Source organism: Athene cunicularia (assembly GCF_003259725.1).
Source record: "Athene cunicularia isolate RWA chromosome 1 unlocalized genomic scaffold, athCun1 chr1_part2, whole genome shotgun sequence".
NCBI lineage: Eukaryota > Metazoa > Chordata > Aves > Strigiformes > Strigidae > Athene > Athene cunicularia.
This window is the reverse complement of record NW_020799092.1, coordinates 1,594,941-1,611,495: the sequence shown is the minus strand read 5'-3', so window position 1 is coordinate 1,611,495 and position 16,555 is coordinate 1,594,941. Positions and strand designations below refer to the sequence as shown.

The following is a 16,555-nucleotide window of genomic DNA, read 5'->3' as shown; positions in this document are numbered from 1 at the left end:
GGCGGCTCCTTCCAGCGTGGGCAGGCGGCCGGACACCTTGGGTGGCCGTGGAGGGGGGGGTGAACTTCCCAACGAGGCGGCGGAGTAAGTCCCGCGGGAGGGAGGTCGGAGGTCGGTGATCGCTGTGAGGCGCTGAGGAGAACTGGCTGCTCTTCCTGGAAGAGCCAGGAAAGAAACCGCAGGTGCCGACGCCGGGCTTTCCTCCTCGGTGTTGTGTCACCCTGGCGGTTCTCAGTTCCTTCCAGGCGCTGGGAAAGGGCAGAGGCCGGGCGGAGCCTGTGGCTGGGTTTCTCTCAGGACACGGGGCAGAAGCCACCTGAGGCTCCAGAAGGATGCAGTTCTTTGGACGGTTGGTGAATACCATCAACAGTGTCACCCAAATATTCACAAACCCTTATCGGGTGAAGGAGGTGTCAACTGCAGAGTATGCCGCTCACACCTGCCTGAGGCAGGAAGGCAGGGTGGCCCTGTATAAGAACAGCTTTAGTCGCACGTGGGATTGCCTGCTGGTGAATCCCCAGAGCCCACAGGTTGCTTTTCGGTAAGTGACAGATCTTTAACAATCACTACTCAAGCGTGACACTAAAGACCTGAAATCTCTGATCTCAGGACTGCAGTGTTTTGCAGCTGTGGGTGTAGGGTGATGTGGTTGGTCAGCAGGTGGGCTCATGAGGAGTGGGAGGCTCTTGCATGTGCTGATGGAGGAGTCTTCATCAAAACAGCTTGTAAGAACAGGGCAGGACAGAGTCCAAACAGGTGATTGTGAAATAAGTACTCGGGTTAGAACATCCACAGGTATGTGCATTTCCACTCATACTTGTGGAGCTTTAGCATGTGAAGTACAGGATACTTCAGCCCAAAAGTTAATGTTCCTCAGGAAAAGGAGATGTTCTCTGCTAATAAAGCAGGCTTCTTTCTTCCTTCGGACCAAGCATGACAACAGATGGGAAATAAGAAAGTCCCCAGCACAAATGTTTGGTGAAGAGCTGTTTCTTTCAGATACATGGGGTGGAGGTTGTTTCTTCGAGCAGGACCAACACCACGTTTGCCTTTCCTCCAGGCTCTTCCAGCTCGATAATGAAGCAGATGCCATGGTGCATTTTGAGCAATATGCTGGGCAGCTGCGCCCTTTCTACGAGAGCTCGTACCAGCCGTTGTCGCTGGAGGATCTCCAGCAGCTCAGTGACTGCTTCCGCAACCACCCCAGCTGGTCCTCAGCACATGTGGCGGTGGAGATTGGCCATCGTGAGAGCTTCCGGCACAACCATGTTCTGAGGCAAGGGGCGGGCAGGGATCTCCGGTGGGCCTGGTGCTGGGAATGAGGCCAGAAGGGCAGGCTAGGCCAGATTTGGGTGTCCTGGCTTGATGTACCAAAGCAACAGGGGCTGCTTCTTGGAGGACCCTAACACCTGTGGTTACTGCAGAGGTGGTGTGTAAAAGTGACCGCTTTGGTGCGTCTTGCCTGAATGACACATGTAGTAGCAAAGGGTGTCCGATGGGCACTGTGTAAGCCTACTGGCGAGTTTTTGGCATGCTGCTATGGATGTTAAAGCCTGGAGCTCAGTGTTTAAGCTAAAAAATTGAAGTGTTTTGATAGAGGCACTAGTTATATTCTTACAACCCTTGTGGAGCTGCTTTATGAAGGTAGTTGTGGCTGAATTTGTAAACCACGAGAGAGCAGGTACAGTAGGTCTGTCTTTCTGAAAAAAGGTATTGGCCACAAGGCATCACTGTCTTTTGGTGCGGAAGTTCACTGGGGATAGGGGAGACTAGTGAGGAGTTAGCGGACTGGGGGACTAATAGCAGCACCCCCACCAGGTTGCAGACTGTAACCTGTCTCCTGCCTTCCTTTGGGCAGAAGAAGGAGCAGCATGTCAGAGGGTCCATGGTTGATGGCCCTTTCCTGTCCTCCTTCCCAGGGAAGAGGCCAGACTTTTGTGAGCCTCATAGTTTGCACCAGCTGGGCCTGTGGCAGACATGGAAGGTACCTTTGTATCAGCTTCCAGGGCAGTTGTGCATCCTCATCTTCGCAGCCCTTCCTTGGCCTCATGTTGACTCATCTCTTGCAGCTGTATTAACATCAGGGACAGTGAGGATGGCTGTACCCCGCTGCACCTGGCATGCCGCAAGGGAGACATGGAGTGCCTGCTGGAGCTGCTGGAGTGCCACGCACGTGTGGATATTACCGACAGGAACGGGGAGACTGTTTTCCACTATGCTGTGCGAGGAAACAACCCCCAGATCATCGAGGTGGGAATGATTTCAAAGCCTGGGAGGAGTCGGACTAGAATGGTTTTTCTCTGTGCTGAGGGGAGATGGGAAAATAGCTGCGGACAGGGGAGAAAAAAGTCAGTTTCCTCTGCTGCAGCATCGAATTAATGCTTGAGGCTGACTTTAGCCTCTTTCTTCCCCCTTTACTGGTGCTGTTTCCCACAAGCAGGCTCCAGATTCTACCCTGCAGTGGAACAAGGATGTTAAGGAAGCTTCCTCAGAAAGTATCCTTCATTGCTATTTGCATTAGGCCTTCATCCTGCCTTTCCTCAGGCCCTTGGCTATCCCTTCTCTGTCACCTCTGAGCAGAGTATTTGGTTCTGGGCAGAGTGCTCCTGTGGGGCAGCATGTGTTTAGGCTGCCATGGGGGAGCATGTGTTGCCCACGAACTGAAGGACAGTTCAGAGCTGCCCTGGGCTCTCCTGAGCTGCAGAACCTGTTGTTTGAACTGAGTGGCCTTGCATGGAGGACAGCAGTCAGAGCCTTGAGGCAGAGACAGTCTGAAGCCAGAGGCATTCTTGATTGTTGGGAAGTGCTGGGCAGAGTGACGGGGTTCGTAAGGGTGTGGGTGGCCTTCCACGTTGGTTCCTCAGGTCTGTCAGCTTCCCAGCACCCAGTGCAAGTGTGAGATGGGCTCCCCCCTACACCTGCACCCCCAACATTTGCCCAGTACCTGTTGGTGACAGCTCTCCCTCTGCCTACCAGAGTCTGATGGGCTTTCCTAGTGCATGATGGGGAAGAGATGATGATTGGGGCTTGCTATGCTGTGGAGCAGGGCATCTTGGACCTTTGTATTAAAAAGTATCCTCTTCCTTTATTTCTCTGATTGCAGCAACTTGGATTGTTTTTACAGAAGTACTTCCAGGTCTGATCTGTCTCCTGTTTGTTTCTTTTGTCTCTTGGTTCCTTGCTAAACCAGAGAAAAGAAACTCTAAATTCCTTTTTCTTTTGTCTGGATCAGGGCTTCCAGGGTTTCCCCACTACAGCAGTGAGGTATTTTTGTGTAACAATCTAGTCGGCAGGTAACAGGTCTAAAATTTATGTGGATGTGTGGTTTGAGCCCAGAGGGCAACTGAGCACCACCACGGCTACTCACTCACACCTTCCCCCTCAGGGATGGGGAGCACAAAACAAAAGGCTTGGGAATCAAGATAAGTACAGAGAGGGATGACTCACTGACTGATGGTCATGGACAAAAGGCAGACTAGTTAGGGGATTTAATTCAAACACCATGACCACTTAATTTAATAATCAGAGTAGGACAGTGAGAAACACTTCCCCCTACTGTTCCCTTCTTCCCCGGCTCAGCTTTGCTCCCAATTTCTCTACCTCCTCTGCAACAGTGATGCTGGGGGGCAGGGGACGTGGGTTGTGATCAGTTCAGAAATTCATTGTTTCTGCTGCTCCTTCCTCCTCAGGGAGAGGACTCCTCGCACTCATCCCCTGCTCCAGTATGGGGTCCCTCTCACAGGAGAATTCCATGAACTTTTTCCAACATGAGTCCTTCCCACGGGCTGTAGCTCTTCCTGAACTGCTCCAATGTGAGTCCCTCCCATGTGTTGCAATCCTCCCAGCAATGAACTGCTTCACTGTGGGCTTCCTGCAGAGTCCTGGCCTTCTTCTGGTGCAGCCACCTGCTCTGGTATGGGGCCCTTCATGGGCTGCAGGTGGGCATCTGCTCCACTGGTGACCTCCATGGGCTGCAGGGGGACAGCTTGCCCTCTTACCATGGGCTTCAGGGGGGGTCTCTGTTCTGGCACACCTCCCCCTCTTCCTTCTCTTTTCTTTTACTGACCTCAGTGTTTGCAGAGGTGTCTCCATCACAGCAGCTCCTCACAACTCTAGCTCCTCCTTGCTGGTTCCCCTTTTAAGATTTTATTATTGCAGAGGCATAGCCGTCATCAGTAATTGTCTCAGCCTTGGCACAGTGTTGGGTACAACTTGGAGCCAGGGGACCTTCAAGAAGCTTCTCACAGAGGACACTGCTGTAGCCCCCTCCCCTGCTACCAAAACCCTGCCACACACACAAACCCAACACAGGGGAGAATAGGAAAATATTTGCTTTAAACAGAATCCTGATTGTATCTGAAAGCAATGGTGGAGTTACAGGGGAGGTTGAGCTGCTGCCTGCTGACTATTGGTGGTAACTGAAGGGGCCACAGCAGGAGAGGGAACTACTGGTTTCAGTGAGTGCTCTCGTTTGGTTGGGCTGAGCTTGGCTCACACAGTGGGCAATGGTGAGAGTCTGCTGGGCTGTGTCGTTCAAGGTGGCATGAGCCCTTTTCAGCTGAGATGTGTCTCGGAAGCATGCAGGCCAGAGAAATAGGGCACAGAGGGCAACGATAAACCCTTTAAGGAGAGAAAATAAGGAGTGCTTCCACAGCTACTGTGTTGGAAGTGGGAGTGGAGAGGACAGGCTGTAGCATTGTGAGGGACCCAGTGCTCCAGAGTCTGTCCTTGGAGCTCAGGAAGAGAGATGGTGTTCTTCTATGTCTGTCTACTTATTCATCTATTGTTTCTTCTTCCCAGCTTCTGGGCAGAACCCCAACTGCTGGCTTGGACCACCTGAGCCACGAAGGGATGACTGCTTTGCATCTCGCTTGTCAGCTGGGCAAAGAGGACATGGTTCGGTCTCTGCTGAAATGCCATGCCAGCTGCAGCACCATGGGGACACTGGGCTACCCCATCCACACAGCACTGAAGTTCTCCCAGAGGGAGTAAGTATTCGCACAGGCTGCCAGAACAAGGCTTTTCCTCCAGTCTGGGGGTCAGGGTTGTCCCAGACTGGACCCCTTTCAGGGCAGTGTTCAGGAGGAAGATGTCCTGTGCTGTCCTCTGCTGCATCAATGAGTTGGCAAAAGAACAGAAAAGTGCTGGTGTGGAAAAGAAAGAAACACTCGGGGGAAAAAAAAGGGTTTTCCCTGAATTTATCTATATATATTATTTAGTATTGGATATCAGGAGAAAGATGCAGATTTTCTTTTTTAAATGTTTGTGAAATACTTCTCAGAATGAGTTGTGAGAAGATGATTTACAGATGCTAAAATAGTATTGCTAATTGCTGTACCTCTGTCTTTGAGTGCTTGGATCCACATTCACAAGCCAAAAATATGCTTAGGTTCCTTAGTTTGCAGTGGGGCTCAATAGTTTGATGGTGTTTCAGAGAGGAGAGTGTATGCTTTTTTCATAAGTCTACCTACCCACACTTTCTAGGCACTAGATAGTAGTCTGTTGACAATAGGGGTGATTTTTCGCTCATAGGGAAGTAATAATTTCAGCAAGTATTTAACTATTTCAGTTTTATCGCCATGTTTCCATGGAGAGAGAGGGAGAAGAGAGGAATTTCCTCTCAGGTCTTGAGTTTCCAGAAATACCATATTCCTGTATTGGAGAAGCACCCAGATGATGCTCCACAACTTGAAATTCAGAGGGATTCTCATTCCTCCAAATGCTCTGCTGCTTGTATGCTTCCTGTTGCACCTTTCCTTTCTTAAAAGAGCAAAACAAAACTGCAGCTGAAGAGCTTGCAGGGAGCCTGTTGCTGCTGAAAGGTTTCCTGAAAGGCTCTGAGTGGGAGGCAGGTGCTGATGGGAGTGGAGGTCTTGAGTCAAGACGGCAGCCACCCATCCCTTCACATCATTGTCTTTGCCAGATGTGCCCAGGCCATCCTCGAGGTTGATGCCAGTCAGGTTCACTCCAGGGACCCACGCTACGAAGCTACTCCGCTGCACTGGGCGAAGAAGGCAGAGGTAAATGGAACCAATCCACGTTGAGGGCTTGTGCTGCTGACCTCTCCCTTTACTGAGTGCATGTGCAGAGCCCTGGGAGTGCCAGCAGCCCAGTGTTTGATTCTCTTTGCCCTGTGCTGACCAGTGCTGTTTGCCACATGGGATGGAGCAGTTGAGCCTTGCAGTGAAACAAACTGGTGGGCTCATCCCTAGTATGTCATTCTTGACTGTGAAACTGCCAGTTTGTCCATTTTCCCTTTTTGTTGGGGAAATTGCAGCAGTGTCACTGTTACCCCTGGAGGGAGCACTCTTCTCATTACTAACAGATTTATGGTAGAAAGCAGCTTGATGCCTTAACTGGAAGAGTGTCAGGTAGGCAGAGGGTGGTGGCATGTGGGTTATGGTCCATTTTTTGCCAGAGATGGGCAGATTGGTGATGTGATATGCCATGCTGGAGCACCTGAATGGTGCTTGTTGAAAGCAGAGGACATTCCTATGGCAGGACAATTTTCCCTCCTGCAGTATCACATCCCTCCCAGAAATGTGTGGAGTTTCAGAGCAGACATAAGTCTGCTTGGCTTATGAAGAAAAGATCAAAAATCAAACCTCTTTCCCCTCCAGTCTGCAAGGATTCTGACCTGAGTAGGAATTTTTTTTCTCTCCACTGTTCTCCACCAGTTACTACACTTGCATATAAGTCCTAAAACATTCAGAAGCTCTAGCCGGGTTGTGAAACCACCAACTAGTTCTATGTTAAAAGACAGAGAAACCCCATCTCAGTGCTTGGAACAAGGCAGCTGGCATCTGCCAGCTGACTGTTTCCAGGCTAAGGGTCCTGCCTCTTCCCCCGCTTTGTTTGCCGTGATGGGCACCCAGATGGTTGTGCTTGCTTTCTCTCTTCTTAACATGGTGCATGCACATTTGGGCACAGATGACACGGCTGCTGCTCGAGTACGGGTCTGAGGTGAATTTGATGAGCCGGACAGCTGACATGGCTCTGCACATTGCAGTCAAGAGGGGACGCTTTGACTGTGCCATGGTACTGCTGACACACGGGGCCTATGCCAATGCCAGGGATCAGGATGGCAACACACCACTGCACCTGGCCATGAAGGTGAGTTTTATGCAGAGGCTGCTGACAAGGAGAGGATTTTTCTTGAAGGATTGAGACAGGGACAGACTCCTTTGATATTCTGGTTGTTGTCTCGTGGAGTGATCCCTTGTGGGTGCTTTGGCTAATGAAAAGAGGAGGGAGGGAGGGAATGAGAAATCATGTAGCCAAAAGGAGCTTGGCTCTTGACTGAGCTTTCTCTTGTCCCCTAGCATGACCACCTGGATATGATCAAAGCGATCGTCGTGTTTGGAGGAGATGTTGAAATCCCCAATGACTTTGGGGAGACACCAGGTCTGTTGGCAGCCAGGAGCAGCAAAGGTGAGGGAGCCTTATGGGGTGAACCTGACCTGTCTGCCGTTGGTGGTCAAAACAGTGTCTTGGGGAGAGGTGAAAACATGCCAAGCATAGATGATGCTTCTCCAACAAGCTTTCCCAGCTTGTAGTCGCTCACAGAGTAGGCATTTCCTGAGCTAGTGGCATAGGCTTTGTATTAATAGCCCTTGATGAATTTCTCCCCTCTGAGACAGAGGTGCGAGAGGAAAAGCTGGCATGCCCTCCCCCTCTTTCAAGCCACGATGTCAGGCACTGTGGGCTCACAGTGGGATGACACAGTGCTACTGAACTGCCCAGGCATAAGCACACATGGATGGTTCTTCAGTGGCAAGCAGTGCGTGGCACACACCCTTGAAGCTGCACAGCATTGGGTACCCCTGCCATGCACAAGTCCTGGTGCCTCGTGTTTGGGGAGAGATAGCTGGGCCATGCTTTCCCCATCCCTGGGTCATTCCAGGGGTTTTGTGAGGGTCCAGGCTGCTGTGAATTTGACAGAGCCCCTCCGTGGCGTGTGCGTGCACTGATTCTCTTTCTGATCTGTGACTGCCCCTTCATCACCTAAGGTGCGAACCGGAAAGTACTCTTAGACCTGCTGCAAACCATAGGGACTGAACGCTGCCACCCACCCAACCCTGACTCCCCAAGCCTGGCACCACCTGCCGCTTCCTTCATGGAAGGCCAACCTTCCTCACGGAGCAGCTTCAACAGCTTAGGTAAAGCCTTCCCTGGCTCTCCCTCGCTATTCTTTCTTGCCTCACAGTGCTGTCTCGGATCTCTTCTTCAGATGGCCGGTGTGTTCTGGGGACTTTTAGCTCTCCGTTTCTGGTGACACTGTCCTCACTCATCTACTGCAGGATACTGTCTCTTCTCTGCTTTTCCTGTGTGTGTACTCTAAACTCTTGTACTCTAAACTTTTGTTTTATAGACCTGACACAATGCAGCTCTGTTGAAAGGGAAGACTGATTTCCCTCACCCCTCTGAAAGAGGTGTAGGACTTAGCTGCCTGCATGTACTTTATCCACTGGGTCATGTACAGAAGGGGAGGTACTGGTCTGCCTTGAGGACCTCCCAATGTCATGCTGGGTGCAAGGGAATTAGAAGTGTTGCTTGTTCAGATCCTGGAGGCTGGCAGCTGGAACTGGGTGGGGATGGAGCCCAAGGATAAGCATCTCTGGTCACAGAGTGTATGTTACGCATAGGAAAAGCCTACCTTAGAACATATGATTGTGTTGTAGCTTATGCTCTCTACTGCCCTGACTGTGTGAATAAGCCCGTGGATCTATTCTAGGTGCTGGGCTTTCCTCCTTCAGGGAGCTACAGAGGTTGGGCAGAGGCAGTGGGAGGGGTTACAGAGTGGGAAGTGGGTGAGCTGACTTGGAGGGAGGCTCTGACCCTCGTGAGAGGGGCATGCAGGCAGATAACAGCTGCTTGTGATCCACTTCCCCTCTCAGGTTGGTTGTTTCCTTTGCAAAGGCCCTCCTGTGGGGCTAGAGGACAACCGCCCCCCAGACCCTGGATGGCACCTGTGTTGCCACAAGTCTCATAGGCTGGTGACACCAGGACTCTCTTCTCACCATGGCCTTGTGAAGGGGACACACACCCCCTCGCCCTCCTGCCCCAGTTTAAGCTCTGATGCAGTGACTGAGCAAGGCCCTTTTTTGTCATGGACTCCAGCCCTTGAAGAAACTCCTCGCCATATTCCTTGTCATCCACAGCCACCTTCCAGCCTGGGTGCTGGCAGGAGTATTTAACTTCTCTCCCCATGTTCTTTCTTCTTTTGGTTTCACAGACTTGCTCCCACCTAGCCTGGATTGGTGCCCTGCACCCAGGGTGGCCAGGGTGTACATCAGCTGAGGGGTAATGACCAGCCACCCTGTCCTCACAGCTCTAATGCCTATAGGTTACTTCGCAGGAGTAGATTTAGGTTTTATTTTATGGCTTGCAGTAAACTGCGTAGTGGGCATGCTGCTAGGCTCTGCCTTCTCTCTCGCCTACTGTGCTCATTATCTGCTTCTGCAAATCCTTCACCTTTGCCAGTGCATCTCCAGCTGCCTGCTCTAAAGGACAGGGTTTTTCCTCTTTGGTGCAGAGTTTAATTGAGGGGGTACCTGGTGGCTATGGGTAGAATGGCTTTTGTCTCCTGCAGGGAGACTGGGGAGTTGGCCGTTCTCTATGTGGTTATGGTGGAAATAATTTACAACACTGGTGGGAGGTTTGGGTACCCTGACCAAGCTATCTGGGGGCAGAGAGAAAGTAGGAAGAATAATTGCAGGTTTTCTGATGGATTAAGTGTAATTTGGTTGACAGCTATCTGAGGCATGCATCAGCAGGTTCAGGTAGCAAAGTGGTCTCTAATTTTTTTTTTTTTTTTCCTTTTGTGTGTTCATGGCCCTCTAGGGTACCACGACCTTCTGTACGTTTCCACAACGCTTGGACAGCTTTTGAAGGCACCAGATGTTGTGGACTCACCCAGTGAGGGTAGAAGAAAGTAAGTGAGGAACAGCTGCTGTCCAGGCTCCCATGCAACATGAACGTGAAATCCATGTGTGTGAATTCTCCACACCCATGGGTGTGGCACACTCGGAATGACATAATGTAACATCCACTGATGTTGCAGTTTTTGCCAGAACTTTGCGATAAATCTCTGTTCCCATAAATGACCACCACCTGTTCCTGCCTGCAGCCCTGTAGCTGCAGTAGAGACCGAGCTCAGCAGGTGAAGCCCCTGCTCTGTCCCTCCCCTCTGCTGCTGGGCACCAAGTGCTGTTTTAGCTTTGTGATTTCCCCATCTCCCTGCAGTGCCCTGATGCTCACCCAGCTCCTTTGCCAGTCTGTGCACTGCCTTGGCAGTGCCTGCACCTCACCTTGCACAGAGCAGAGGGAGGGTTGGCACTGAAGTGCTGCTAGCAGGAACTCTTAGGACTGTCTGATTTTTATTTATGAGGCAGTATCTCTTATTGCATAATAAGGGACTTGGGGTGCATTTTTGGCTTGTGAATGTCTCTCTGGTGTAGAGGTCAGAGATGGCTAAAAGAGCAAGTGGTGGTGCACCAGCACTGACTGTGTTCGGTCTTATTTGCATCTGAGGAAGCACTGTTGGATCACTGATTACGCTGTCAACAGCAATGTTACCAGCAATGTTTTCCCACCCCAGGACCCTGTTCCCATGCAGTGTGCTGTGATTTGTAGGCTTGTCCACAGCTCCAAGTCATCAGTGTCTGTCTCTCTCCAGTCATGACCGCCTCCTGTGCCTGGATGGAGGGGGCATCCGGGGCCTGGTGCTCATCCAACTCCTCCTGGCTATCGAAAAGGCTGTGGGCCGTCCCATTCGTGAGATTTTTGACTGGATTGCGGGGACAAGCACTGGGGGGATCTTGGCCTTGGCTATTGTACATGGTGAGGACAGTGCAAATAATGGGCCTCTTTTTGCTCTTGTGGGCCTGAGTGCCCCTCTGTTGGGAGCAAATGTGGGGTGGGAGCTGCTTTTCTGAGTCCTGACTGAGATTTGTTGTCCCTAACAGAGGAGGGAAGGGATGTTCACTAATGAAGGAAAGCTTGACTTGGCTTTGCACTTGCTTTTCCTGTCAGCTGGCCTTGGGCAGCTTTCTGGGTTTTGGGAAATGCATTGTGGCAGGGTGCAATGTTCTGTTCCTCCTGTTCTCTCCGTGGGGGTTTTACAGCAAGGTGATCAACACTTTCTGGTGGTGGGAATCTACATTCAAGCTTGCCCTTCCTTTTTAATCCTTCCCTGTCATGTTGCTGAGGTCCAAGCCGGTGACTGGCAGTTTCGGAAGGGGATGGGATTGGGAGTGGCACCTCCCATCTCCTGCTGGTCCTGGAAAGTCCCAGTTCTGATGTGCTGTTCTGCTTGCCCTTCCTCCACCCCCTGCTCCTGCTGATGCTGTTGCCTATCTCAGGGAAGTCCATGGACTACATGCGCTGCCTATACTTCCGCATGAAGGACATGGTGTTCCGGGGGTCTAGACCCTACGAGTCGGAGCCCCTGGATGAGTTCTTGAAGAAGGAATTTGGGGAAAACACCAAAATGACAGATGTCCAAAAACCCAAGTAAGTCCTGCCTGAGGCTGTGCTCACTGATGCTCTCCTGAGTGCTTTAGACCCCTCTCAGCAGAGATGCTGAGACTCCTTAGAGCAGATCTGGAGGAGTATGAGATGGAGACTGTTGAAGCCGTAAGTGTGGGATTTTTCCATTTTACTCTTATTCTGTCATGTCCTCTCTCCCCCAGGGTTATGGTGACAGGGACATTGTGTGACCGGCAGCCAGCTGAACTCCACCTTTTCCGGAATTACCCTGTACCAGAGACAAAAACCTCCACTGAGTACAAGACAAGTGCATCTTTCAAACCACTCACTCAGCCAGAAGGTAAATGCTGGCACACAGCAATCTATCTGGTTGACAGGGAAGAGGGACATCCTTCAGAGACAGAAAATTTCCTGTTGTTCCTCCCATTGCTCTGAAAATTGGGGTGTCCCAGCAACAGCTCATCCCTGATCCTGACTTGTAGCTTGGCCCTAGTGATGGTTCCCTTTTCTCCTTTCTCCTCTTCTCTTGGCTTCTCTTGTACTAGTAACAGGGGCTGGCTGGTGAGGTTCATGAGGAAGAGGTCTGCTGGTGGAGTCCTGTGTACAGTCAGTACCTTTCCTTGAGCGCTCAGAAGCAGATTAACCTGGAAAATCTTTCTTTTTCTAGCAAACATAACTGGTTCACCATCAGAATAGCAGCAGTGAAGCTGGTAGAGAATGAATTTGACCCAGGATGTGTAGAAGGGGGAGAGAACATCTTTTAGAGCCCCCCAAAATAATCCTGTGCATCCAAGCAGAGTCCCCACTGCTGGGAGAAAGATAGGGCAGTGTCTTGTGGGATTGCAAGCCCTCCTGCTTTGTGTTGGTGAAGACAGGGTGCTTCTTGCAAGCAGAAAAGTTGCTGAAAGAGGCCATATGCGTTCTCTCCCTTCCAGATCAACTTGTATGGCGCGCTGCCCGCTGCAGCGGTGCGGCTCCCACTTATTTCCGGCCGATAGGCCGCTTTCTGGATGGTGGCCTGCTAGCCAACAACCCGACCCTCGATGCCATGGTAGAGATCCATGAGTACAACAAGACACTGATCAAGAAGGTGAGGGAAGTCCTGGCTCTGACTGATAACTGGGGCTTTCCTGGCTCCACTGAGCCTCCCTTGAAGGGGAAGAGGGTTTGGGAATGGATGCCTCTTGTAGTGGATAAAGAATTTAGCAGTGCAGCACCCTGGAAGGGAGTGTGTGGAGGGGGTTATGTGTTGGGAATGGTGGCCGAGAGGTGAAATATCTCTTCTGACAAGGGTGTGAGACAGCCTCATCAGCCTGCCCTTGCAATTTTGAACAAGGACGATTCAGTTGGTGGTTGCATGTCACCCTTGACACAGGTCTGCAGAATGTTTTTCTGCCCAACAGTGAATGGAGAAGAATGGTTGCACTCTGTAAGGCCAAAGAGTGAATGCCTTCTGTGGTGTGGCCTCAGAAAGAAGACTTATCTACTGGCAGCTACTGCTCCCTGTAGATGGAGGGGAAAGTGTGTTGCTAAAATGACTGAAAGAGTTAGATTCTTTCACAGGCATCTGGTACTCGCACTCATCTTTGGGGTGATCCCATGAGTTTGGGTGCAGCCAGGGGTGTAAGGGACAGAACAGTGCAACTGTTGAAGTCACGTGGATTATACCTGTCTCACCAGGCAGTACTAAAGCAGAGGATGGGTGAGAGAAGAGGCTACCAGGCCTTTTGCCTTGGCTTTTCGGAGTGTCCCCAAGACTTCTGTGGAAGACATGCTCCACCTTAACTGTTGGTCCTTGCAAACAAATCTTTCATGTGTCCACAGGGTCAGAGGCAGGAAGTAAGAAAATTGGGGTTGGTGGTCTCCCTGGGGACAGGGAAGCCTCCTCAGGTCCCAGTGAGCTCTGTGGATGTTTTCCGCCCCTCCAACCCTTGGGAGCTGGCGAAGACCGTTTTTGGGGCCAGAGAGCTTGGCAAGATGGTGGTGGATTGTGTGAGTACTGGGAGGAAGGGGATGGGGAAAGACCCCTGAGGTTGCTTGTAGGGAGGGAGCAAAGGTTTCCAGCTTCCTTTTGGAAGAAAATTTTATTTCCTTGGAGCTCCTTCAATCATGGCCAGTTCAAGGAATGAACGGAGTAAATGAACAATAGCTTAAGAATTGTGGGAGCACAACAGGTCTGAAGCCCGGTCTGCTGCTTTGGGGTTTTGAGTACCAAGGGAGGTTCTTGCAACTGAAAGGAGCAGAGGAGAGGACGGTGGTCAGTGACCCTTAGGAACAGTTGCAGATGTGAGTTCACAAAACTTGGTATCTTTCCAGGGAGCACTGATTATCATATGAGCAGCCTGGACCAAAAAAAAAAAAGTAAATCACGCCTCAGAAAGCAGCAATTAATTTTTCTTTAGAAAAGCTTTGTTATCCCCACTGGGGAAATTGGTAAATGACAGAAGTGGGAGTATCACTAACAAAAAGCAGTAGTTCAGAGCTGTGGATAGAAATGTGTAATAGGCATTCTTGCAGGCTTGGGGAAGAAGCTCATTAAATATTGTGCAGGAAAACGAATGAAAGCCACAAAGATCAGAACTGAGGCTCTGACTATAATCTTAATTCTTTTTCTTCATCTTCTTTAGCTTCCTAAAGCCAGAAAATGCCTAGAGAGGTCCCTCTGCTTCCTGCCTTTTATTTCAAGGCTCCCAAGGAAGTGGTGCCCGGAAAGCCTGCGGTAATCACAGGCTCTACTGGTACTGGGTTTGGACAGAAATGGATGGAGATGAAATCCCAAGGAGGCTGTGGTTCAGATCATCCTGGGGGTTTCTTTAAGGGAATCCCCTCAGTACTGCGATGGATGATTTGTAGGGTGCAGTTCCTTGTGTCTCAAGGATCTGGAGCACTGTTCCTGTATTTAAAAAAACAGATAAAAAGCCACCTCCCTCTTGGTGGTGAACAGTGCCATTCAGGCTGCACTTGCTCCTGCTTTTCCCCTCTCCCTTTGTGGCTTGTGCAGTTCGACTTGATGCCAGGAGAGCCTCTTGCAGGCAGGGAAAGAGCGGTGTCAGTCAGGCTCTAACCGTGGGCCTGTCTCTCCTGCAGTGCACTGACGCAGATGGCCCAGCTGTGGATCGTGCCAGGGCCTGGTGTGAGATGACAGATGTCCCATATTTCCGGTAGAAGCTTCCTTTCTGCTTTTTGCACAGACCTATTTTTATCCCTCTTGCTTCAGACCTGGCTGTGGCATGTGTAATCCCAAGCAGTGTCCCCTCCAGAAGCATGCCTGCCCAGACCTGTCCCCCTGCCCCTCTCCACGTGCCTTGGTGACATGCACTGCTGTACGAGCTGATGCGTCGAGCACACCCTGTGTAGGGTCAGTTAGTGGGGGCTTGGGGGATGCTGTCTAACAGGGTCCTTCAGGGATGTGCATCCTTCCTGGGTGGTGTGGTTGCTGTGGCTCAGCCTTGTGCGTGGTTGAGCCTCTAAAGCAGGGGCAGGCCTTGGCTCTGCAGGCCTGCTGGATGAGGGCAGGTGAACACCCAGGACAGCGGGAGCCACTTTGCACAAGTCTTTTGGTCAGCGTGTTTGTGTCTGTGCCTAGCTGGTGATGCTGTCTTGCTGTGTGCAGGCTTAGCCCTCAGCTGCATGCAGACGTGATGTTGGATGAGGTGAACGACACTGTGCTGGTGAATGCTCTCTGGGACACCCAGCTTTATATCTACCAGCAGCGGGAGCAGTTTGAGCAGCTGGTGCAACTTCTCTCTTGATGATTGACCTGGAGGTTCCCGTATGACATCCCAAAGGCAAGGAGCAGCAGACACTGAAATGGCTTGGATTTGCCCTTGAAACTAGTTTTTGAGGTGGGGGAGGGACTACTACTACTAAGGAATTAATGATAAGTAATAGACAACAGTGCACATACACATTTATTCCAGGACACACTCCATGTATTCCCAGACAGCTGTGCCATGCTGACAGTTACCTTCATACTGCAGCCCCATCTCTGCTGTTGTGCTCAGTTTTGCTGCCCTTATCTGACTGTACAGCCCTTCCCAGAAGCCAGAGCCCCTGCCTACCTGTCTTGGGCTGTAGCTGCTGGAGTCTGTCTCCTATCTGTGCAGCACCTCCACTGACAAAGCCCTGTGCACCTTCCCACATCACAGAATGAGCCAAGGCTGGATAAAGCTTCAGGGATTACTTGGCCCACTGGGACCAAGGTGTTTCGGAGTGTATGGTATGAGGAAAAGGGATTACTGTTACCTTATCATGGCTTGGTATAGAGATTGTTTCTTCTTATTCTTAACGTGGAATTGAAAAGCTCTGAGATCAGTTCCCACCAAAGAAACTGACCCTGGGACAGATATTTACTGGAAATTCCGTTGTGGATGCTACAGTACTAAATATTCCTGCAGTAATTTTTCCTATTTATAAATAATATATGTAGCTATTTGGAGATATTTTGAGGAGTAACTTGAAAAACTGAATTCTTAATCATTTGCTTTTGACTGGGTGGACTGTTGTTGTGAATAGTGCTTCTATGCAAAACTGACATGACCTGAAATAAAGAGAGGTTTGCATTTTGTTCCACTGTCATGGTTGTCTTGTCTCTCTCCCTGTCCTACAACAGGGTTCTGAGATTGCAGCATCTGAATTTCTTACAGGTAGAAAATGAGGAATTGGGCTGCTTATACCTTTTGTATGGGCTGAAGAGGTGAGTAGCCTGTCCCAATAGTCCCAGCAGTCAGACCTGGGAGGTGTGTGTGGTGGGAGTGGCTGGCTGTCCCACGAAGCACAACACTGTGCCAGGCTTAGCAGCTGCAGCCAGGGGGAAGGCTTTGGACCAGCTCTCATGTGAGAATGCTCTTTGAGCTAGTCTGGCCTAAAAAAGGGAACCACTGAAAACCCTTGGGATACAAATGGCTGGAGATAGGGCTTTAACTTTGGAATCCCCACATGGTTCCTGGACAAAGTAACTGCTGCAAGCTTGTTGGACCTGGTACCCACTGATTCCCAACGGAGACTGCTGGCAGGAGTGTGGGTGCTGAGTCATGAATAGGGCTGAAAACTGATGATCTGCCTT

At 50.7% G+C, this 16,555-nt stretch overlaps 2 protein-coding genes across 3 annotated transcripts in view; both read left to right on the top strand.

Moving 5' to 3' along the window:
• The window catches only part of TMEM184B (transmembrane protein 184B), a 35,469-nt gene extending 21,728 nt beyond the window's left edge, over window positions 1-13,741 (top strand). Inside the window, exon 10 of the transcript XR_003400369.1 lies at window positions 13,728-13,741. The gene's annotated coding sequence lies outside the window, so the exon portion shown is untranslated. The remainder of the gene's footprint in view (window positions 1-13,727) is intronic.
• Window positions 7-16,066, top strand: PLA2G6 (phospholipase A2 group VI). 2 transcript variants are annotated; one of them, XM_026868094.1, is made up of 16 exons: window positions 7-541; window positions 1,061-1,276; window positions 2,070-2,250; window positions 4,801-4,988; window positions 5,924-6,020; window positions 6,931-7,113; window positions 7,323-7,431; window positions 8,010-8,159; window positions 9,844-9,934; window positions 10,679-10,842; window positions 11,364-11,514; window positions 11,694-11,830; window positions 12,426-12,580; window positions 13,315-13,482; window positions 14,578-14,651; window positions 15,104-16,066. In XM_026868094.1, exons 1-16 carry the CDS (start codon window positions 333-335, stop codon window positions 15,240-15,242), a joined length of 2,412 nt encoding a protein of 803 aa, XP_026723895.1. In that variant the 5' UTR covers window positions 7-332; the 3' UTR covers window positions 15,243-16,066. The 2 variants fall into 2 exon arrangements, with proteins under 2 accessions (XP_026723895.1, XP_026723896.1); XM_026868095.1 differs by lacking the exon at window positions 8,010-8,159.
• Window positions 16,067-16,555: the final 489 nt, after the last annotated feature.

What these genes read in the sequence shown, in the direction of transcription:
- PLA2G6 (XM_026868094.1), top strand. Translation starts at nt 333, where the DNA reads ATGCAGTTCTTTGGACGGTTGGTGAATACCATCAACAGTGTCACCCAA. An exon ending in CACTGCACCTGGCCATGAAG is followed by an intron (nt 7,114 to 7,322) that starts GTGAGTTTTATG and finishes CTTGTCCCCTAG; the next exon opens with CATGACCACCTGGATATGAT. An exon ending in ACCACTCACTCAGCCAGAAG is followed by an intron (nt 11,831 to 12,425) that starts GTAAATGCTGGC and finishes TCTCCCTTCCAG; the next exon opens with ATCAACTTGTATGGCGCGCT.